General features: G+C 34.9%; 3 protein-coding genes across 3 annotated transcripts; 2 read left to right on the top strand and 1 right to left on the bottom strand.

Annotated features, from left to right (window-relative positions):
• The first annotated feature begins 9,985 nt into the window (after positions 1 to 9,985).
• Positions 9,986 to 11,501, top strand: LOC145001313 (akuammiline synthase 1-like). The gene has a single exon (XM_078960686.1). It carries the CDS (start codon positions 10,007 to 10,009, stop codon positions 11,366 to 11,368), a length of 1,362 nt encoding a protein of 453 aa, XP_078816812.1. The 5' UTR covers positions 9,986 to 10,006; the 3' UTR covers positions 11,369 to 11,501.
• Positions 11,502 to 13,736: 2,235 nt separating this feature from the next.
• Positions 13,737 to 21,326, bottom strand: LOC145000066 (uncharacterized). The gene is made up of 10 exons (XM_078959213.1): positions 21,175 to 21,326; positions 20,481 to 21,059; positions 20,267 to 20,373; positions 20,126 to 20,188; positions 19,938 to 20,027; positions 19,679 to 19,844; positions 17,887 to 18,076; positions 17,031 to 17,797; positions 15,730 to 16,311; positions 13,737 to 15,660 (listed from the first exon to the last, which is right to left on the bottom strand). The coding sequence occupies exons 2-10, from the start codon at positions 21,048 to 21,050 to the stop codon at positions 15,553 to 15,555; spliced, it is 2,643 nt and encodes an 880-aa protein (XP_078815339.1). The 5' UTR covers positions 21,051 to 21,059; positions 21,175 to 21,326; the 3' UTR covers positions 13,737 to 15,552.
• LOC145000067 (RNA-binding protein Y14-like) lies at positions 13,761 to 15,133 on the top strand. The gene is made up of 4 exons (XM_078959214.1): positions 13,761 to 14,040; positions 14,459 to 14,595; positions 14,673 to 14,818; positions 14,942 to 15,133. The coding sequence occupies exons 1-4, from the start codon at positions 13,761 to 13,763 to the stop codon at positions 14,985 to 14,987; spliced, it is 609 nt and encodes a 202-aa protein (XP_078815340.1). The 3' UTR covers positions 14,988 to 15,133.
• Positions 21,327 to 24,428: the final 3,102 nt, after the last annotated feature.

Here is a 24,428-nt window from a genome sequence, read left to right on the forward strand (position 1 = left end):
CATTGCCCTATTTTGCAACTATCACATAATTACAATTCAACCCCTCTAGTTTAATTAATTACATTTGATCACAAAATTAATTTTTAATTAATTATTGACCAATATTAATCAAACAAATATGATTTCTCTTTTAATATATAATTCTTATAATATATTAATAAACCATAATAACCTCTTTCTCTATTACTTCTCTAGTCAAGTTGTTTTGGTGAAGGCAACCCAAAAGGACCATGCACAACCGAGTCAAGTACTTACCGAATATGGTTACGGGCTTAGACACTAATCCAACAAATGCTACAATGGACCCCATAGAGGTAATGTCGCCAAATCTTGAGGGCGAAAACCATAGCCCCCAGCTCTAAATTGTGTGTCGGATAGTTAGCCTCGTGGGGCTTCATCTATCTTGAGGCATAAGCTATCACATGACCCCTTTGCATCAGAACTGCACCCATACCGGTGATCGAGGTATCACTATAAACTACGAAGTCATCAACTCCCTCTGGTAATATCAAAACCGGTGCCTCGCTTTGTAACGACCCAATTTTTCAAAGAAAATTTTCATTTTTTAATAGTCAAATACATTTCCATGATTTAAGAAATCCAAACATAATTGTTTTCAAAACATATGTCAAATACAACTTTTATTCCAAACATCAGAGTGCCCATGAAAATGTCTGGGAGAGAGTGCATGCCGTGCCATCACACCTTGCCTTTGCCTTTGGGATCTAAAGTAGTTGAAACAAATCCACAACCTGTAAGCTAAATGCTTAGTGAGTTTCCCAGAGCATACCATACACAATACACATATCACATATTGTGTTAGTTATAAAAACTACATATAACACATAAGTCATGCATACATAAACCTGTAAAGATGCCATGGGCTCCTTCCAAGGTCTTACACCACATGGTATTTACCTAGGAATGCCATGGGATACCCTACATGGTATTACATATAATGTCATAGGCTACCCTACATAGTCTTTACCTAGGAATGCCATAGGCTACCCCACATGATCTTACATCCAATGTCATAGACTCTAATCCCAAAAGTGCAATAGATCGCACGATCAATCCTCGCCTCCCGATACAAGAGATACAAGGCGAACTCCAAATCCTGGCAGTCCTTCCGCTAACTGACTCACCAATGGAGCTGGGACCAAACCCTAGTCCTTCCCCTTGTATGCTCATCCACATTCAGCACATCAGCTATCCCCACGGTCCAATCATAACCAAGATTTCTCCTTCCCATGCTTCTTAGATTCTCCAAGACTTTCCCCAATTCGAGTATGGATATTGTGCTTTCGGTAGTACGGGCCCAATACTACCTTCCACATTTATCCATACTTTCATCCGAAATCATCCCGAATCCTCTAAGTCACCTACTCCCCTGATGTACTAAATGTTTGCTAAACAGAAACACAATATCCACTGATGCACCTCCTAGTTCCCCCTAGGTTCCCAACCCTCCTAGTCCTCAGCTGCTGAAAGATTCCCAGTAATGTCAACTAGCTACCTTATAAATATAGCCACATGCAACAAAGATTGGATAATCCTTCGAGTAACATACTCAATCCTAGAACGGTTAGATTCAAACAAGAGTTGCGTAATAGGGCCAAACCCATCACTATGGGATTATCCAGCTTGTGCCACATGTGACCTAACATATTTACTTAGTAGCTAGCCCACATTGTTAAAAGTCCCACAAAGCACAAAGCAAGCAGCATTCGGACAACGGGAAAACTAACCAACATATTCCAATCAAACAATTCTAGCTATACATATAATTCACAATCAGGTGACTCTTATCACTAATCCCATCATAGGCTCACCCTAGGGTAATCTCCGACCCACAAGCTATCATAAAAAATCTAGCCCACATACCACAACCTATGCTGTCGGCTGCCTTATGCATGCAAATTGTACACAGAACAGGAAACGAGCCAAACCAGTTATTCTAAGGCCATGAGATCCTAACCGTATACAATTTTAAAAACATACACGTAGTAATTACCAATACCAATAACCATTCACATTCTAGCATGGCATACCACGTAAGGTCAACACTAGCATGCAAGTCTAAAAGCTCATATAGCATACAAAGGCATCTCTCCTAGCCCTAACTAGCATGCGATATTCAGATTCATAATCAAATCATAATAGATAACAATTGTGGGTATCCTAGGGAAACTTACTTGAGCTCGACTGATTGCATGCACCATACCCTTTCTTGCCTTATAAGTTCTTTCCTTCAAACATTTTCCTTTTTAAAAACTTAACAAATCCTCAGTTTGAGTTCGGACACACCCGAAAGTATGTATGAATCCCTCAAACCAATGTTCTGATACCAACTTGTAACGACCCAAAAAAAATCAGGGGTAAAATTTTCATTTTTAATATAACCTAAACACAGATATCATTTATTCCAATCATTCCAAAACATTGTTAATTAAAAACGTTTATTAGAGTTCATCCTAAAATCATTCTTTGCGGAAAATGTGGGTGTGTGCGCTGCGATTAAGCTGAGCCCTTCCTTTCCAAAACAAAGATACCTGAAACCATAAATAAAATTGTAAGCACAAAGCTTAGTGAGTTCCCCAGAGCATACCCCACATATTCCACATAATCACATAAGCCATATCAGTTGTAACAACTATATAAACCTTATCAATCACACAAGCCATGCATACAAACATATAAGGATGCCCTGGAAACCCTCCAGGGTCTTACACCGGGTGGCATGGGAACCCCCACATGGTCTTACCCCAATGTCATACCAACCATACATATAAGGACGCCCTGGAAACCTTACAGGGTCTTACTCCGGGTGCCATGGGAACCCCCACATGGTCTTCACTAAGGATGCCATGGAAACCCTCCAAGGTCTTACACCCTAGTACCTCGGGACCCCCCCCCCCCCCCCCCCGATGTGTTCCATGCAAGTATCACAAAGACAACTAGCATATCACATAACACATAATCAACTAGCATACCACATAACACGAAAATCGACTAGCATATCACATAATGCATAATGGGCCGGCCTTGGTGCCTTATACCCATTGGTATGGTGAGGAGACTCACCTCGAATGCAGAAGCTTCCCAAAAGAACTCCTTAGTTTCTGCCCTGCCAGCTTCCCGGGTTGTCACTAACAATCAATATACCTAATTAGCAGTTAGGTCCATAGCATAATCCTTAATCCATGCATGGGGTAAAATGACCATTCTACCCCTGGCCTTGTATGATTCAAACTAAGGCCCAAACCCAAACAAAAATCCCAACACTATAATGTCCATAAATCCATCAATGGACCAATTTTCCAAATTGGGCCCAAGATCATCGTGGGCCTCCACAAATAAAATATCAACCTAAATTCTGATGGCCCAACAACGCCCAGAACAATAAAGCCAAGAAGATGGCCCAAACTGAAGCCCAAAAACCAAAATCCTATTATGTTGAGTACGCGGGGCGTACTCAGCTTTTACGCTAAGCGTACTAGCTTAAGGGCTTGTACACTGCACATACAGGCTTGTACGCCTAATGTATTCCTCCTGTTGACCAACTCTCAATCCTAGCTCTTAATCCATTAAGCTAAGATGTCCAGAACCTCAAAATGGCTAAATATAAGTGACTTGATCCATAAAGTCAAATGCTTTAAGCCTTTGCATGGCTTAATGAATCCCAAACACCAAAGATGAATTCCAAAAGGTCAAAATCACTCCTAAAATGTCTTAAAACTTCTTAATACCTTAAGACCTCAGTCCAAACTTTCAGATCTGATTTCAAGGGACTTATTAAGTCATAAAGTTTCCAACTTTATGACTTAGCATAACTCAATGGGATCTAAATCTAAACCCTAAGTCCCTAAGTCCCAAACTTCCATCAAATAACTACCAACTCATGCATGAAAGGTTTACACTCCTCAAGATCCAAACTTTATGACTCCATAACCTCAGTAAGGACCAAATAAGAGGCTCAAAGGTTCTGGAGTAACTTGTACTCACAAGAACCACCTAAAAGGGACCAAAATCATAACAATGTACCACTTAGCTAGATCTACATGAAAGAGTTGTAAAGGTTGAGAATTTATACCTCCAGAAGATAGATCTAGGTGTACAAAGCTTGAATCCAAAAGCTCCAAGTCAAACAATAACTCTTTAAGAAGTTCCCTCTTCCTCTTCTAGCACTAAAACACACCAAAAATCACTTTGAAGCTCTACAATCACTCAAATTGGGGGCTAAGGTTCGATTTCTAGGGTTTGGAGGGATGGAGGCTGAAGATCTTAGGGTTAGGTTATGAGATAAGGAGCTTAAATAGGGTTCAAGACCCTAAAATAGGGTTTTGATCTGACTGGAGTACGCCCAACGTACATATGGTATGCCCAGCGTACTCCCTTCTTCCCTAGTACGCCCCGCGTACTCTTTGTGTACGCCCCGCGTACTCGGCTAAGCCTGAAGAACCACGAAACTTCTAAAGGCCATAACTTCTTCGTTATAATTCTGATTCCAATGATCCTTATATCCACGGAAAGGTGACGAGAAGCTCTACACTTCTAACAACTCAAACCTTTCTTAAGACCTTCCGAACAAAAATCCATTTTCCACAATAGCCCGAACTGCCACTTTACCGAAATACCCCTAGGCTACGAACACACGAACCGAATACCCGAATCACTTCTAATACATCACCCGCACCCAAATGGGTCTAGTTCTTCCTTCCCAAAAGCCATAATCCTTATAATGACCGACCCTCGAGCCACAGCCTCAGACTAGAAGTCAATTCGGATCAGAGCGTTACATTGATGCCATATATATTTTTTTTCAATTTTCCTTACCACTACATATACAAACATAAACAAAAACCTATTCAATCAAACCTATATTATTTCTTTTATACATTTACATACCTTTTCTAAAAAATCCTCTCATAAAAATGGCAAATCATAAGAAGTGATTATGGATACGGTTCAAGAACAAGAAGAAGAAGAAATCCAACTTGGGACACGGAAGATGCTTCTTAGAGATCATTGGGATGCAAACAACCGTCTAATGGCACACTACTTCAATGAAATTTTTTTTAAGGGGAACACCAGTTTTTACGTCGATTTCGAATGGTGAAACATTTATTTCTTCGTATAGTCGGTAACGTTACCAACATTTCCAAATATATTAGACAACATCGAGATGCAAGAGGTGAGGATGGGTTTTCAAAATTACAAAAATGCGCAATTGTGGTTTGTGTAACGCCCGCAGATCCGGGCTAGTCAATTTAGAGGCAATAGGGGTCGAAAATGACTTTTCTACAAAAAGATTATTTAGAATAAATAATCTTAACCAAGTTGTAGAATATGTCACAAGGTTTCCGTACATATAAAGAACGCCAAAATCCGAGTTATAACGAAGAAGTTATGACCCGTCGAAGTTTCGCGTCGGAACCGGCACGACGCCGGGAAGCGTAAAATAGTAACTTTATGATAGAGAGATATTTAGCCTTAGCGCTCTAAACGAAAGTCGTAGAATATGTTAAACTAAGAACATCGATAAAAAGAACGCCCAAATCTGACTTCGTATGAAGAAGTTATGATTTTTCGAAGTTTCGGATTAGCGGTGTACAACCCGAAATTCGAATTTTAGATCGATTGATTTTTAGCCGACACTACCTAAACAAGAATCGAAGATCTCGTTATTAGTAGCGTAACGATAAAAATACAGACAAAAATGGACATCGGATAAAGAAGTTATGAGATTTTAACGGACCAATCCTGTCCCGGCCTGTTAAAAATATAACTTTAAAAATAAAGTCAAAATTAGCCGACGGAGTCTAAACAAAAGTTGTAGAGTACGTCTCCACCTACGCGTGGATATAAAGAACGTCAAAAACGGAGTTCGTATGAACGAGTTACAAATTATAATAGCATATTTACGTATTAAAATAAAGTATAAATCATGTATACGTACATATGTATATATCATTAGAAAGGTATCGACGATGCGGTCATTATAAGACTAATGTTGAGTTCTTTCGACATTAGTTTAGTACAAATATCATTAAATCCATTTAAAATAGTATTATAGAGGGGTGTTTAGTTGTTTATATAACTAAAAGGTCATTAAGTAATTATGGAGGGTAGTTTTTGAAAATTCAATTAGTATAAATAAGAGTCTTGGGCTCTCATATTTCTTGCACCATTCTCTTGATTCAAGAGTCTTTCTCTCCTTATCCCCCGAGCATTTCGGTCCCTCGTGATTCGACTTCTCTTTCTGTAGTTTTAGTATAGTAAGGTGACCGCTGAAGCGCTGCACGAATCTTTCTTAGAAAGATTCAGCGACGAAGTTCTGCCCCGGCAGAGCCCGACTCCTAGCTAAAATCCCCTTGAAAGTAAGTTATGCTTACCCTATTTTAAATATAGTTTATATTTAAAATTAGTATTGTTATTATAAATTTATAATAAATATTTGAGCTATTATTATGACTTATATAAGTGTCGTTATAATATCTTTTAACTACTCGCGGTACGGGGAATCTAGTTTAAAGGGCCGCATAGGGTTGTTGGATTTCAGAAGTGCTATACGCCAAAATGGTCCTGCCCTCCGGTGTTTTATGTCTGGCTCCTGTCTGTACATAGTAGTTGGAAAGTATTGTTTAAACGCTTATATAATAATAATAATAATAATAATAATAATAATAATAATAATAATAATAATAATAATAATAATAATAATAATAATAATAATAATAATAATAATAATAAGACTAATAATTAGTCACGGTAATATTAGACTAAAATCTAGTGGTGATAATAATAGGTTTCGTCAAAGGAAATTATTTTAAAGTAAACGAAGCGCTGTCCGAGTACCGAGTCACCACCTTCTCAGGTGAGTGCATAGTCCCTTTCATCTTACACATAGATATGAAGTATTTTAATATAAATTATGTGCTATGTGTGCATATTGTCTGAATACTTACTGTCTATGCTGAGTGAAAGATTTTATTCATGTTTTAAATGATTTAAACTATATATGTATTTTATATCTACGAAAATGTTGGGGTAAAACATGGGTAGATATAATAGATGAAATATGAGTTGGATGATGAGTTGAGAGGTGATATAGACTATAAGGTGTGGGTGAGAGGTGTACGATGTGAGAAGCCTTTTTCCCAAACGATGTCCCCGTCATTCAGCAGAGTATGGATGACAACCATGGACTATCCTAGATAGTCCAGTGGAACACTATCAGGCTCGCAACCTGTAGGTGTTGTGAACGATGTGTTCACCCGATGTACTCTAAACCTTGGTGATCATGCAGACTTGATACCTAGACCCTGGCGATCATGCAGACTTGGTGCCAAAACCTTGGCGACTATGCAGACTTAGTGCCTATTGTATAAATTCTGGCGACTATGCAGACTTAGTGCCTAAACCCCGGTGACGATGGACTTCGTGCCGATTCCTGAGGATGATCCTTAGGAATGTATGAACGAGGAATAGTTGATTCTTAGGGTAGATCCTTAAGAATAAAGCAGATAATAGGGATGGGTAATTGGGTTGATTGTTTGATTGTTTGAAAATAATAATTATATTATTGTGGGTTGAAAACCCTATGTACTCACCAGGTTTCCCAACCTGACCCACTCAGTTTATTTATATCACAGGTGTTGATATGAAGTCACATTACACTGAGAGATTTAAAGAGATGTAGATCACTAGTGTAAATAAATCTAAGTTCTGTTTATGCTTATGTTTATGTATTAACGATGACATCCCAAATGTTTTAAAATAAACAAAATACGTTTCTTCGAAAATGTTTTTCTGCAGTTAAGCGTGCTCGGGCGGGAGTAGTACCAGGATGGGTGACCCCCTGGGAAGTCCTCGTGCCGAGTGGCCCAAAGCGGACAATATTGTGATACGTGCCAGAGGGGGATGTTACAGTTTGTCAATTAGCTTACAGTTTTGTTTCTGATTCATGGGACGAATATTTTCAAATGTCTAAGCGAGTAGCTAGAGACAGTTTGGATGAGTTTTGCAGATGTGTTGTCACTATTTACAGTTCAATCTATTTGCGTAAACCCACTTTTACTGACGTCCAATCATTATATACACATCATGTTAGTGTTCATGGCTTTCCTGGTATGCTTGGAAGTTTGGATTGTCTTCATTTTGGCTTGGGGTAGTTGTCCTAATGCATGGCAATGGCAATTTACACAGGATGATAAGGGTCACCCCACAGTCATACTTGAAGTTGTTGCGTTACAGGATCTTTGGATTTGGCATTTTTGTTGAGCTCCCGGCTCAAACAACGATATTAATGTTTTAGACATGTAGTCCATATTCAATGGGTTTTGTGATGGGTTCGCACCTAATTTTTCCATTTCAAGTGAATGGAACGATGTACAATTGTACGTACTAACTTGCTGATGGGATATACCCTGAATTTTTTGTGTTTGTAAGAACACTTAAATGTCCAGGTGATCCAAAACACAAAGTATAAAGCGCACCAAGAAAATGCTAGGAATGATGTCGAACAAGCATTTAGAGTCCTCAAGAAGCGTTGGCGCATACTAGAACATTCGACTCGTCCTCGAAGTGTCGAAAAGCTCGCTTGTATTATGTATGCGTGTATCATTTTACATAATATGATTTTGGAAGACGAGCACAAAATAATTTAACAGTTTCAACCAAATGACAATGCATTCTCTAGTGTGCCAATACCGCCTGGTTTTATCCCATGGCATGCAAGAAGAAAGATGGTACGTGACAATCAAAAACACCACGGGCTTCACAACGATTTGGCGGAACACATATATCAGGTTAATGAAATTGATTTAAATGAGCCAATCGACAATGATATTGGTGAATATTCGGACTGAAATATTTTATTAAGTTAGTTAATTTAATTTTTGTTTTATAATTGTTAAATCAAATGTAACATTTTTAATTTATGAAATATTATGTTATTTTAATTAGTATTTACTTTTATGTTTATGTAATTATTTAGATTTTTTAATTAAAAAAAAGGAAAATTTGGTAGGTAAAACATCACCACACCCTACCTCCCCTACCTCGTAGGTAAAAAATGACGTTTATGTGACATCTTTTTATTCACCATTGACAAAAATTATACTACACCCCTTAGCCTTATAAAATTTTTAGTGTTTTTCTACACAAAAAAGAATTTTGTTTATTAAAAGTAGAAACAGACAAGATGATTTCACTGATCGCAACATATTCATATATAATTAACCTATTTAAATTATCTTAATACATATAAAGTAGGGAAATTAAGTAATTTAATCGATTTTTAATATTTATTTGAACAAAATAACTAAAAAAAACTTTTTGATATTTTGGATTAAGAAAAAACATTTTTTTCATTGATTCTAGAACAGTATTCCGGACTAAAATTCTGGATTTCAAAAAAAAAAAACTCTAGAATTTCAAAACAAATCCGGAATCCGAAGTACAATTCCAGAATTTCTAGAAAAAAAAATCATTTTTTAGTTAAATTTAACAAAAAGATAAACAAACGTATTATTGTGAGCTATGTAATATATTAATACATAAAATTAAACATTTTATTGAAAAACAATGACATTAAACATTTCAAAATATAGTATTCGAAATCCCAAAAAAAATAAAAAGATCTTCGCTAAAATAAATAAATAAATAAAACTCCGGAATGAAGAAATTCAGGATTATTTTTCAAAAAAAACAAATTATATGATTACCCATTGAAATATGATATTGAGTTTTGATTTATTCACTAATATCCAACGACGACTTTTCGTCCTTTCATGTGTCAACTTGCACGTTGAGTTTTATAAAATATGTCTTAGTCCATATATTATTATGATACTTGCCTATAGTTTATGGATTAGATTCCAAACAGCCGGAATGCATTAATTGAATTATACATGTAATTAAAGAAACCATGGCTATATATGCTATGAAAAACTACATGGTTAATATCATCAAACCCTTTTCTTTAATTTTTCTCTTTGCTAAAATGACGATGATACGTAGCTTCATAAGATTTGGTAGAAGGCAGTTTCACACAATCGTATCCAGAGAAATCATCAAACCCTCTTCTCCGACCCCTTCACACCTCAAAACTTACAATCTTTCATTGATTGATCAACTCGTTCCCGATACATTTGTGCCAATGGTTACATTCTACCCAAACACCAGAATCCATGGTAGAAGTAGATCCCATGATAAAACACTTGATCTGAAGCATTCATTATCTCAAACATTAACCAAATACTACCCTTTTGCTGGTAGGCATACTAAAGTCGCACCAGCTTGTATAGATTGCAACGACAATGGAGCTGAGTTCCTTGAAGCATCGACTGATATCACACTCTCAGATTTCCTTCAATCCTCGCACCATGAAGATCTCGACCAGTTATTTCCACATGGTCTAGTAAATTACAACTCCAATCGTGGAGACGGAGATCATGATCTTCACAACGACGAAGTGATCCCACTTGCAGTTCAGCTTAATCATTTTGAATGTGGAGGGGTAGCAGTTGCAGTGTCGTTGTCCCACAAGGTAGTAGATGGAAGCAGTTTGGTTCATTTTTTAAACGACTGGGCTATGATGACACGACTTTGCTCCAAAGAGCAGAAGAAGAATGAATTTTCAATTGATCATGACCCACAATTTATTCCTTTTCAATACATGAACGTAAACTTTACGTCGCTTTTGCTTGAGAGATCAAAGGATTGTGTAACAAGGAGTTTCATATTTCCTAACTCAAAGTTAAACGACCTTAAACTCAAAGTCAAAGCCATGACCGAAGAATCTAGTCAACCCATCACCAACCCTACTCGTGTTGAAGTTTTGAATTGGATACTTTATAAGTGTGCAGTGGCTGCAGCTACCAAAAACAATTCAGGGGTTTTCAAACCCAGTGGGGTTAATCATCTAATAAACATTAGAGGAAAAATGATCGAGTCATTGCCTCAAAAGAGCATAGGAAATTTTGTCATGGCAATGGAGATTGTAACAGAGAACGAAAGTGAACTGAAGCCCGAGTCATTCATCAACAAGCTCAAGAAAGAAAAGATACAAATCCAAGGCCTAAGAAATATGGAAAGTGTGTTTGGTCTTTTTTCTCAACCCGTTGTAGAAGAAGGGCAAAGAAAACTTGATGTTTTTTATATTTGTTCAAGCTTTTGTGGGTATCCTACATATGAGATTGATTTTGGGTGGGGAAAGCCTGTAAAAGCAACCCTTGCTGGAGATCTAAAGAAGAATAGCTTTATTTTGATGGATGCTCCAAATGGTATTGAAGCACTTGTGTGTCTAGGAAAGCAAGACATGGCTATTATGCAAAATGACCCTGAGCTTCTTGCCTTTCTCTAGTTTGACTCATGGCTTTTATAGCAAAATTTCTAGAATCTAATTTGCTTTGTTAAAAAATAATTACAAGTGTGTTTTTTTTTTACATGTTTGTAAGTGTAGATACCTAATCATATCTATGGCATTGATGTTATTAGTAAGATCTAATTTCCTCTTATTTTTAATATTTGATTAATAAATGGTTCTTAGTAATCATGTGAGTTTGGGACTAAAGAAGATTTCTATGTGAATCTTTGTTGGGTGATCTGGGATTGAAACTCCACTGTGTCCGATTTGAATGAGCTGAAAAAAATAAAATGGTCAAAAATATTTGTTATTATGTCAAGTTATAATAATATCATTTAAAGGGTTGTTTGATAGTTGGTATCTAAAAGGCTAACTGAGTATGAAGTTCCGACTAAATTTGTCTCTCATTGAAATCATATTTGTTTGTTTCTCACTGAAATCGTATTTATTTGATTACTAATATGACGGAGTATGTTAAATGTTGAATATGATTATTTACCTTTTTATTTTGTTTTGTGTTGAATAACATATTTTAAGTTGATAAAATATATGAATAAAGTTGCTAAATAATTATTAAAAATATCAAATTCAAGCAAATCATAATAAATCATACATGCGTTACATAACTCCAAGTTCTCGATTTAATTATTTGGACTTTCATAACTCTATACCAATAACAATTTAATTTAGTTCTTTCAATCCATAAAATAAAAGTAATCTAGTAGAATACAATAGAGAACCAGGTGGTAAATCTATAATTTTAAAGATTATCGTGGAGTTTAATATGTGGTTTACCTTACCCATATGAGTTATATATTCACTATAATTTACAAAAAAGGCTTCAACTTTGTATATTTTTTTCCATGTGATGTTCATTCTCCAGTACTTAATGAAAAAGAACAAAATATCAAACACCTAGTAGCATTCATAAACTTAAATGAAAAGAAAATTTTGTAAGGGTTCACAAGAACCAAAACAATGCTAAAGAATGTTGATCCCAACATAAATGATTGGCATAAAAAAGAACTTGAAATTAATGGTGGTAGCCACTATGGTAACCTAAAATGTTTAGAACCAAAAGGAGTTTGAGAAGCTATGTATTACAACAAAACTATGAAGAATGCAAAATTAGAACATGATTGTTTCAAACATATTCTGAGTCGAAGGAAGGAGAATACAAGTCCCTTAATATACACGAATTTCATTAACTTTTTTTTATAATAAATCAATAATTGAAAAAAAAAAATTTGTACTAGCATCCAAATATAACATATTCGATTACAAAAAAATTTATACATACATGATTCCTAAATAATATATATATATATATATATATATATATATATATATATATATATATATATATATAATAATAATAATAATAATAATAAAGTCCATATAAAATTTGGATCCCTTTAAAAGATAGTCTTGAACGGTTGTTTCTATCGCCTATCTTTTAGGACGGACCTGAATCAGAACTAGAAATTAACAAATTGTGTTTATTGCATGATAATCAAAATTATGCACACAATTTTATCAATGAGCTCACCACATAGAAAAGGGAAAATAAGGGCAAATGATGTTCTTTTCTTAGTTACATTCTTTTCATAATGGACCGAATCACACTTTAAGGAATAAATAAGAATTTTGAATTAACGGTTTCAAAACGTATTAATCTAACCGAATCAGATCCTACATCTTACCGAATCAATAAGAAGCAAAACAAACAACCCCTAGGACACTATAAAATTGATTTAATATGGAATATCAAATATAATTTAGAAAAATATTTATAATGTCTTACAATTGTAAATAACGAGTTTTGAAAACAACCTACAAGTTATGATATGTTTTTTCAATGAGATAAAGAACTGTTTCTTCTCTATTATATTTTACAATTTTAAAAAATCAAATATAAATCATGATATCTATAGAAAAAACTTTTATTTGTTAGCCACCTCCTAAAATACAAGTATATGTTAATGTATAAATTTTCTTCAACGCCATTCGAATAATTTTTTTTGTTGGGTTGGTCTTGCTCACAAGTCATATGTGTCCATAACTTTTTTTACAATATAATCTATAAAAAGAATTCCTACAGGTGTTTAAAAGGCAATTTGCACAAAAATCTAACATGAATTATGACCCATTTTAAATTTTTTCAAAGATAATAACACGGATCTAGTATAGAATCCGGGTGCTCCGAATTTTGTAAAATCATTGGTAAGTTTTCCTAGCACAAAAAACAACCTATACGAGAATATGAGATACAGCCCTTACACTTTAAAGGTATGCCATAAACCACCCCTCACCAGTCACCACCACCCGATTAACAAAATACTAAGCTTTAAGGATTTACTGGCAATTTGCGATTGCTGAATTTGCCGGAATGTCGAATGCTGCCGACGTAGACGCGTTGGACTTTGAGCCCGATGACGACGATCTCATGGACGAAGAGGCCGCCGTCGACGTCGATGCCTCTTCTCCTGGTGCTGCTGCTACTATCCCTAAACTTAAATCCGCTATCACTGGTGGATCTGCCGCCGCTGCCGCACCGAAGAAAACTAAAGGCCGTGGTTTCCGTGAAGAAACAGACACCGGGCGAAGTAACCGTATGTCCGGTCGTTTCGATTCCCTCGATTCCGATGGCGGACCCGGTCCAGAACGATGTTAGTTATCTATCTACTCTTTCTCATCTTGCTTGTTTGCGATAGTTGTTTATGCACCTCTAGTTGAAGTTCGTGATAATGTCTAACCTTTGTTTAGGTTTAGTTTTGCTATATAAAATCATTTCTATCTTCAAGTCTTAGGTTATTCGCGAATAGATCTGATATTTTACTCTGAAAACCTATAAATATAGCTATTTCAAGGTGGACGTTATTTAATTGTTCAAGGTTTGGTGCAAATGGATTAGGGCAAAGTAGTCTGTGACACTCATGCTTAAGAAACTGTCTGAATTGGAGAATGATTTGTAAGGAACAGAGTTTAGTGCTTAAATTTCATGATACAATGGTAGCTCAATGTGTTAAAATGTGGAAAACTATGATAAGTTATACTGAAATACTAAACAAGATGAAACTTTTGTAGCAATTGAAGGATGGATTATTCTAGTTACTGGAGTTCATGAAGAAGCACAAGAAGACGACCTACAAAATGCATTTGGAGAATTTGGGGAGATCAAGAATCTGCATCTAAATCTTGATCGAAGAACTGGATTTGTTAAGGTAGAGTAAAGCTATTTTATCTTTATTACAACTCCTATTCTATGCAAGAAATATGACAATTGATTACTGTTTTCAAGGGCTATGCACTCATTGAATATGAAAGTTTTGAAGAAGCAGAGAAAGCCATAGCTTCAATGGATGGAGGTGAGCTTCTCACTCAAACAGTCAATGTTGACTGGGCATTCAGCAGAGGCCCTTTTAGAAGGAAAAACAACAGAAGGAGGTATGATTCATAATTTCATATCCATCAAAATACTAAACTATCAAATTAATATACTTTTTTAAAAAGGGTATTCGTTTAAAAAGATATAAAAATGTGTTAACAAATGATATCATTTGTCTGTAGATCGCCACATGGGCATCGTTCAAGAAGCCCTAGAAGAAGATTTTGATTTGTATGCTTTTCAAGCAACCAATTAGGGTTTCAATTGTACTAGTAAACTCCATATGCAAGAGAGGATTCTTTTCTTGTTTTTACTTTTCTGATATTTCTGTAATCTGAAGCTTTTTAGACCATTTAAAATCAGTTTTTACAAAATGCGTTTGTTCTCCATGTATAATTTTTACAATAGAAGCTTTCATTTTTACAAGATGCTTATTGTTTTATGTTTAAGCCTGTTATATATACAAAACTAGACTATTTAAGTTTGGGTAAATTACATTTTTGGTCCATGTCTCTGTTTTTTTTTTTTTTTTTTCCAAAATGTTTTCTATTGCATATTAGGTCCTTATTTGAGGTTGTTATAACTCTTTGGTCACTATCACAAATAAAATAACTATTTTTAGTCCCTCATATGTTATCATTTTATTTGGAGCAGTGACCAAAATATTACAAAAACCTCTAAGAAGGACTAAAATTTCAAGAGAAAAAGTTTTAGGTCCAAAATTGAAAAATTCAGCTGTATCCAGGGACCAAAAATGTAATTTACTCTTTAGGTTTTGACCGATCAACTATCTTCATGCTGCTACAGCCGTCCAGTGGACAACATTGCAACGGCTCACCGGAGTTCCTATGGTCTGCCACCACACCCAATGCAAATCCTCGGTTCTTTGCATTTGTGCCAACTGCATGCATCAATAAACAAAATCTTAAAACCCAAACACATTAGGTGTATGCTGAAATTACGAAATTACCCTTCCATCTCTTAGCTCAAATATCACCGAGTTTTCCATGAATTGAATTGGTCGTGTGCCCGATACCTTTGAATCACAATTATCAGTTTCATTTTTTAGTTCTTGATTTGGAAACCCGCAATCGCTCCATTTCCATGTTTCTTGATCCAAATCCAAGTATCTTATGTAAACATTCCCATTTGAACCGATCAAAAACAAGTGGGTCCCACCTACACATGGTCCGGTTGACCCAACCAGTGTCACCCCGAGCCACGGTGCACCGTGTTCCACCCAACCCCAACCATCTATTTGATTCCAATGATACTCAATGAGCCTACCGTCTTCTGATATCATGAACAGAGACCCGGTCAATGATTTTGACCATGGTCTCATTGCGGTCCCGGGCTGTCTCGATAGCACCATGTGTTGTGATTGATGGTGCCCGTGCCATAGCCCGGTTACCTTGTTGTACTGGTACAACCGCCCGTCTTTTCCAACCACAAAAACTACGTTTTCTCTAAATGTTTCTTGGTCGATTATACCCTCGATCTTTACGTTCCAAGGGTTTCGACAATCTTTCCATTTCAACTTCCTTAGCGCAACCTAAAAACACCATTAATTCATTATATTTTGGTTGTGTTATAAAGGGAAATCTTCGAAAAAGTCCCAATATTTCAGATTGGTTTACGGTTTAATTCTAACATTTATTTTTTGAACAGAAAAATCTCGTTTATCTAATTTTATTCGATAATCTGTAGTTTTCTATTGAAAAATAAGGATTGATTCGTTAATTTGAGCAAAATATAATATAATTGATGTTTTTTGTTCAAAAAATAAAAGTTAAGATTAAACAATAAACTGATTCAAAATATTATGACTTTATCATAGATTCCTTTTTTAAAACATAAAAAACTAGTGCATTATTGTGTCACTTATGTAAATAAAAATATTAGGACTTTATCATAGATTCCCTTTTTAAAACATAAAAAACTAGTGCATTATTGTATTACTTATGTAAATAAAACGACTAGTTGCGTAAATAAAGTGACTAAATAAATGATGATGTGTATGTCTAGATAAGGCGCTTATACATAAGATTTATGTTTTTCTTGCTAGACTTAATAAATTGTCTTAATTTTAGAGTAAGTAGCAGTTTTACGTTAATATGAGATGGGTTGGGAAGGAAAAATGATAAATAGTAAAAGGTTAATGTCTTAACCTAATAAGCTCATTATGTATAGTTTAAGTGAAAAATAAACAATCATAGATTAAATGATTAAACAATTAAAGCTCATTAAGTAAAAAAAAAAACATCCACTTACTGTTAATTGTAGCAACCCCCCGGTTTTGCTAATGAAGAACAACGAGTCCTCAGGTTTAACTTTTCCAGGCAGTAGATTCCATGGCGGACCTCCGGTGACATGTCGTCCTTTCTTAATCGCAGTGCAATTTATCCACGTCAGTTCATTCCCGAATCTTTCTCTAATAAGTAGATTGCTATTTTCATCCACCAAAAACAAACTTCCATTGTAATTTCCAACTGCACCTTTCATACCCGTAGGATACACATGGTGTAGCCAAAACCACACATTTTCAACATTCAAATACTCAAAAACCAACCCGTTTTCCGTCACAAGAAAAAACGATCTACTATCGTGCATCACTCGTAAACGAAAGTTTCTTTGGAGGGGTAAATACGTCACATCTTTCGATTTTCCAGGGGGCGTTAGGTAATATTGATCTTGGGGTTTGCTTCCGGCTCGCTTTCTCGACCATGTATCATCTTTCACCCCGGAAATACAATTCAACGGACCACGATCCTCCGTGCAGTATTCCGCGTTCCACCCTTCACTCTCGGGGGCGTCTATTATCGACCATGTGTACTTATTATTGTATACTCGTCTTCGTGTGTTTACAATCGGGGTGGGGCCCGCTACATCACCACTAGTTTTTGATTGATGGAGCTCTGCAAGCCGTCCATCGTCCAAAGGGAATACGAGACGGCCCATTTGATAATTCATCCCGGAAATGCCCTTGGCGACTTTGGAATGTGGTGGGTGCGTATGATCTATCCAATTTTTATCAGCATCTGTCTTTACATGCATTTTTTATCATGAAATTAGATACTTTTTGGGAGGTGAAAAATGAAAATGATTGGAAAAAATGTCTTGAAAAAACCTTGTTGTTTTGAAATGATGTATTCAAAGACGGATCCTGAGGCGGATGTTAGAAATAAGGAGAACGTGTTTGTGTGTGTTTCGTCGATTGACACGAGTGTGATTGATGTGAGGTGTTGATCTTTCGGGCTTCCATGAAGTAGCCATTTCCATTTTCTTTGATATAACTTTCTCTCAACCAAGTTGCCACCCTGTATGTAAATAGTAGATTTCAATAATAATAATAATAATAATAATAATAATAATAATAATAATAATAATAACAACTAGAACCAGCAGTTGGTTTGTATAATAATTATTGTTGAAATAAAATATATCAAAAAGATTTAGAATATAAGAATATTGGAATTTGATTGATTAGAGCATGACAAGACTGAAAAATAATGGAATCCAATAATAAAAATGAAAATAGAATAAAATGGAATTAACTTTTGAATTTTAAGTTTTATATATATATATATATATATATATATATATATATATATATATATATATATATATATATATATATATATATATATGGGGAAGAGTTATATGGAAAATGAATAATTAGGGCAACACATATTTGAACCAATGAAAAAATGACAACACATCACTTCCACAATAACTTCCACAATAACCAAAATCCGAATCTGATTCTAACCCGAATCCGATCCGATCCGATCCGGATCCGAATCCGATCCGGTTTCGCTTACATCATCAAAAATCCGATCCAGTCAAAATCCGATCCGAATCCGGTCAAAATCCGATCCGGTTATAACCAAAATCCGAATCCGATTCTAATCCGATTTGAAACCGGTTTAAACCGATTTTAGTGGGTTTTAATCGGATTTTGGGGCGGATTTGGATCCGGTTTTTAGCGAATCCGGTTTACGATCCGGTATCAAATCCGATTTGGAATATAGGATTAGGATCCGATTGAAAATCCGGTTTTAAATCCGATCCGATCCGGTTTGGTCAAAACCGGTTTTGACCTGATTCGGTTTCGGATTGGATCCGGTTTTGAATAGTGAAACCGGTTTTTGTGTGCATCTCTACTTGTGAAGAAAGAAATGGACACATGTCATTTGATTATTGATTCCGGTAGATGTTGTCCTAGTTATTTGTTTTCCATAGAACTCATTCCTATATATATATATATATATATATATATATATATATATATATATATATATATATATATATATATATATATATATATATATATATATATATTATACTAAATTACAAACATTTTGCGATATTTAGTTCAAAACTTGATATAAATTTTATGTATTATCCGTTTCAGATTTTGGTCAGTGAAACTTAAAAAAAAAAAAAAAAAAAAAAAAAAAAAAAAAAAAAAGACCAAAATCCATACAAAAAGTTGAAATAAAAATCAAAATTAGAAAATTTCTTAGTATAAAATCTCGTAGTGATTACCAAAAGATTATAAGAGGGCAGTGGACTTTTTTTCTTAGTATCCTCCAGTTTTTTTTTTTAGTTATCGTGATCATATATATTTAACTTCATATTTCAATATAATTAGGAAAGTGATCCATACATATCAAAATTTTCCTACATACAACAATTTATGTTTTAAAAGATTGTATAATTTGTATATTATATAACCATTTAAAACATAAATTATTGTGTATGTCAAAATATACGGATCAACTTTCATATAATTAGGGCATTTTGGTCTTTTAATAAATATAAATAAAAACAAAAGTAAATATCCAATTCCGTCCATTTGGCAAACAAATTTTAAAATCCTCTACGGAATGGAATCCATCAGTTTCCCAATTCCGTACTTTGGTCAAGAGAAAGAGAGAATCGGAATGAGGCCCGGTTTTTCGGTGTACACTACCACCACTCGATGGTGTCAAAGCAGTGTCTTGACCCGATTCTTTACTCCGTATGTGTTTCTTCCACACTGGCTTTGAATTCCTATCAAATTCGTACAAATCCCCCGACAAACTGCATTTAATTATAAAAAAAAAAAAAAGTACAAAAATTATGTTCCAACTTCAAATCACATTAACAAAAACAGAAAAAATAAAAATATGTAACCTTATGGTGAATACGACTTGTGCCCTAATTCCAGGAGCATTTACTATGGCTGCAACATCTGCACCAGGAGGCTTCCCATGGTTTATCCATCTACCCATTGTGAAAAGACATAAACACCCTTTACCCATGTTTATGAAAAGACATAAATACCCTTTTCAGAATTTAAAAAAAAAAAAAAAAGAGATAACCTTGGAGGATCAGCCTCAGTAAGCTCCAATAGCATCCCATTTTTCGTGCAGAAATAGATACTCCTGTATTCATATTTTATAATATGAATTTGATCTAATTAATTTATTGGTTTGAAAATAAAACTATTTGATCTTACTCACTCAGTATTATGTGATATAACACCAGATTTGATGAACATGGTTGTGCTAGAATCTTGAATTGGTGTGTACTCGATCCATATCGGCTGTGAATTTTCACTTAGTTGCATCTGGAAATTAGCAAATTAGCAAATAAAAATGTTTTTTTTTTTAATATAATATCAGTTTAATGATTAAAAAACACAACAAGACAAGAATCAAGATTCCACGGAAGAACCTGGTATAAGATTCCTGCTTCAGAAAGAGCAAGAACTGTGTGATTGATCAAGAACACAGAAACAGCATAACCAGCTTGTACAGGGAGTTCATGAGGTGCAATCACCCACTGCACACCATTCCAGAATCTCTCATAGATCGAACCACTAACTCCAGTCACCCAAATCGAATCTTCCGACATTTTTATCAATGAAATTCTCTTCCTCGATGCCAAACCCCCAATCTTTTTATCATCTTTTTTAATCTTCTTCTTTTGTTGATCACCATCCTTTTTTGACTTTTGTTCTTGATCCAATTCAATCGGGTCAATGACGCCGACTTTGGCACAGATGGTGTCGTTGACACATGACACAAGATCATAAGGTGAATTCACTTGAACCCAAGTTTTGGATTCCTCTTCGAATTCCCAGAAAATGGTTGTTTTTTGTTGGAATTTGTGATTGGTGTCGTGATCATGAGTGTGGTGGTGTTGGCATGGTGATGAAGAAGAAGGTAGAATCTTGGATTGGATTATGATGACGATGATGATGATGGCCCATATGAGAAGTGATCTGGGAGATAGTCTGATCATGGTGGTTTACTGGTTTATGTGCATGAACAGGGTAAAACCACACGAATTAGATACAGAAACATGTATCTATATATACATATTTGTATGTATGTGAGAGTTGAGAGAAGAAGGATTACAATTGTACCTTTGTTAGTGATGATCCCATAGATGGGCCATAGCTCATAGATGTTTAGATATGTTGTAGACTGAATCTTTTTCCAAATAACCAGGCGAAAACTAACTCACTAACTGTGTGCGTGAGAGAGAGATTAGGTGGGGCTTAATTCATGGCCATTGGAAGAATATTAAAAGCTTAAAAACAATAATGTAGATTATTGTATTAGTTTAAATAAAGAAATAATACATTTCACTTTTCATATTAAAAAAATATTTTATAAAATTAAATCTAATTTTTCTTCTTTCTTTTTTGGAGAACCACTTTTGAGGTTACCGGGTTACCAACTTGTTGCGTCCCACGTTCTGTCCTCGATAGATGTGGGTTGTAGATCGATTAATTTGGACTGCGAGACCGGAATGCATACACAATTCGGAAGTTGATGACCGGGAGATTGACCCAGGCCAACGCTCCGATGCTTAAATCAGAAAACCGTTTAAAGAACAAGTCGAAATTCGTATGCAGAATTGTCTAAGAATCACGTACCTTATGGATTATGTGAGCGTCGTATTTATACCCGGAATATCGGATCCTCGTCCCTTGTCGAACATGTGTGAGGTCTTGTCGCATTAATGGTTCCTTACCCAAAGGTACGTAAATATGTCATTTCTAGACATTTAACAACTAGCTCTTGGAAGTCCAAGGATATATCAGTTGTTAAACGTGATGCAGACGACATTGAATGTTAGTTCCAACGTGAGTTTGGTACTTTACCATAACTAAATATTGTGATTATGAGATATGAAAAATATATTTATTGAAATATCACCGGAGGTTTTCTTAATCCAACTTATCATAACATAATTTGTAAGACCTAAGACTTAGCATGACCATTTAGGCGTATTGCCTTTTCGAAATTCAACAACCAATCCAACATGTCTATCCTAGATACCGCTCTCGTAAGTAGATTAATCAGTATGATAAATGAGAATAAGGACTAATCTTACACTTATTAAGTTCATAACAACGATTATGAATATAATAAGAGTAAATGTGACTTACTCGATTGATGTAATCCACACGATTGCAATCGTAACTTCGATGCTTACCTCCCTTATAAGTATCCTTCTAAAACTTCCAGCGCTTCGGTGGTGATACTTCATAACAAGAAGTCAAATCATGAGGGATCGAAATCACGAGAGGGAGAGAGAGATTTCCGAGAACAAAGGGGGTGAGGAAATGAAGAGAGAAACAAAATTTCCATGAGAAACGTGAGAAATGAACCATTTGCATGTTTTTTGATGAAACAACAAACTGAATCATTAGATGATACAAAAATAACACGAATAAGAAATTTTTTTCCCAAAAAACGTCTGGATGATTTAATTGTTTAGTGACTCAAGCTATGATTTTTTTTTTCCGGATAATTTTAGTGAATAATCTTTAAAAAAAATGAAATGTCTCGATGATTCAATTTTTAATGACTCAAACTATGATTTTTTTTTTCGTATAATTTTGGTGACTAATCTTAAAAAAATAAATCTGTGAATATTTTTTTTTCGGAAGAATTTTTGTAAATCATCTTATCATTGTATCATCTAATGATTCATATTTTTTGTTTGTCAAAACACATGCATTTGATTTATTTTTTATGAAAGTTTTGTTTCTCAAAGGATCCAAACTATATATATATATATATATATATATATATATATATATATATATATATATATATATATATATATATATATATATACAGAGAGAGAGTAAGATCAAATAAGAAGGAAATTTTTGGTAGGAAAATAAGAAGTTTTTTTTCTACATATTTTTTTCGCGAACAAACAAAATAAATCATTAGATGATTCATTTGTAATATGATTCACAAGAAAAAATTCTCAAAAAAACATCTCGATGATTCATTTATATAATGATTTTGTTGTTATTCACTAAAATTGTCATAAAAGTGGATTTTTTCTTAATTTACTTAAAAATGAATCATTTAGATGTTTTTTTGAGAATTTTTTCTTGTGAATCATCATACAAATGAATCATCTAGTGATTCATTTTTTTTGTTCGTCAAAAAAATATGTAGAAAAAAAACTTTTTACCTTCCTACCAAAAAAAATTTTCTTACCGGATCTATATATATATATATATATATATATATATATATATATATATATATATATATATATATATATATATAGATAAAATTTCATATTCTATGCTAAGTTTCATGAGCCTTTTTAGCTAAAATAACTGAAAATTACCAAAAACATATTATGTAAGGGACATGAACATTTCTTAAAAGAAATTGAGAAACAATTATTTAAGACGTTTTTTTGTTGGTAGGGAATGAATGAAATTCGAACGAAGAGAATTCAATTCCCTCGAATTCAAGCATTTGGTTGGACTTAGAGAGAATAAAATGATTCCTAAATGAAATAAAATTTCCACCATAAGTTGGATGGAAAACATTCATTTTCATCAAGGATTGTGACCGATTACAAAAATATTCTTATACTTATCAGAAAACCACGCACCCACCATTATTGTTACGGAGTACTGACCACCAACTGACATTGTTACTACTACCTACCACCACCAATGCTACCACCGCCACCACCACCCATCACCATCGACACCACCACCACTGCCCCAGACTCCACCACCTACCACCATTATCACCACCACCACCACTACCAACATCCACCAGCACCGTCACCACCACTACAATCACCCACCACCACTACCACGACCACCACCTCCGCCACTACCACCAACACAGCCATAACTGATGTCGCCACTACCACTATCATCATTGCTACCACCACCACCATCACCACCATATAACACCCATAAAATTTAAGCCAAATTTATACATTCCAAAAACATCTAAAAACCAATAGTTACTACAAATTTGTTTCCAAAATAGTCTTTATCAGAGTTTTTCCCAGAATACATATCAAAATGTGAGGAGCGGTATGATCACGCCTTTGCCTTGCCTCGATCCCTTGATGTACCTGAAACAATAAACTGAAACTGTAAGCCCGAAAGCTTAGTGAGTTCACCCAAAATACCCATATTCATAAATATACATATTATCATAAACACAATATACAATGGGTCTAATCAACCATCGGGTTAGAAAACCCCAGGCCCTCAACCAGCAGGTTGGAATGCCAACACACTATGGGTCCAATCATCCTCGGGATGGAATACCCCAGGACCTCAACCAATAGGTTGGAATGCCCCGGTCTATTGGCCTCCTCACGAAGTAGATA

The sequence above is a fragment of the Lactuca saligna genome, chromosome 6 (assembly GCF_052625555.1).
Source record: "Lactuca saligna cultivar CGN05327 chromosome 6, ASM5262555v1, whole genome shotgun sequence".
Taxonomy (NCBI): Eukaryota; Viridiplantae; Streptophyta; class Magnoliopsida; order Asterales; family Asteraceae; genus Lactuca; species Lactuca saligna.

Excerpts from the sequence above, each read along its gene's own strand:
- LOC145000067 (XM_078959214.1), top strand. The coding sequence starts at position 13,761 with ATGTCGAATGCTGCCGACGTAGACGCGTTGGACTTTGAGCCCGATGAC. Across the intron at positions 14,041-14,458 it reads CGGACCCGGTCCAGAACGAT|CAATTGAAGGATGGATTATT; the intron begins GTTAGTTATCTA and ends AAACTTTTGTAG. Across the intron at positions 14,596-14,672 it reads GAAGAACTGGATTTGTTAAG|GGCTATGCACTCATTGAATA; the intron begins GTAGAGTAAAGC and ends ACTGTTTTCAAG.
- LOC145000066 (XM_078959213.1), bottom strand. The coding sequence starts at position 21,050 with ATGATCAGACTATCTCCCAGATCACTTCTCATATGGGCCATCATCATC. Across the intron at positions 20,028-20,125 it reads ACTGAGGCTGATCCTCCAAG|ATGGATAAACCATGGGAAGC; the intron begins GTTATCTCTTTT and ends CACAATGGGTAG. Across the intron at positions 16,312-17,030 it reads GGGGGTTGCTACAATTAACA|GTTGCGCTAAGGAAGTTGAA; the intron begins GTAAGTGGATGT and ends TGGTGTTTTTAG.
- LOC145001313 (XM_078960686.1), top strand. The coding sequence starts at position 10,007 with ATGACGATGATACGTAGCTTCATAAGATTTGGTAGAAGGCAGTTTCAC.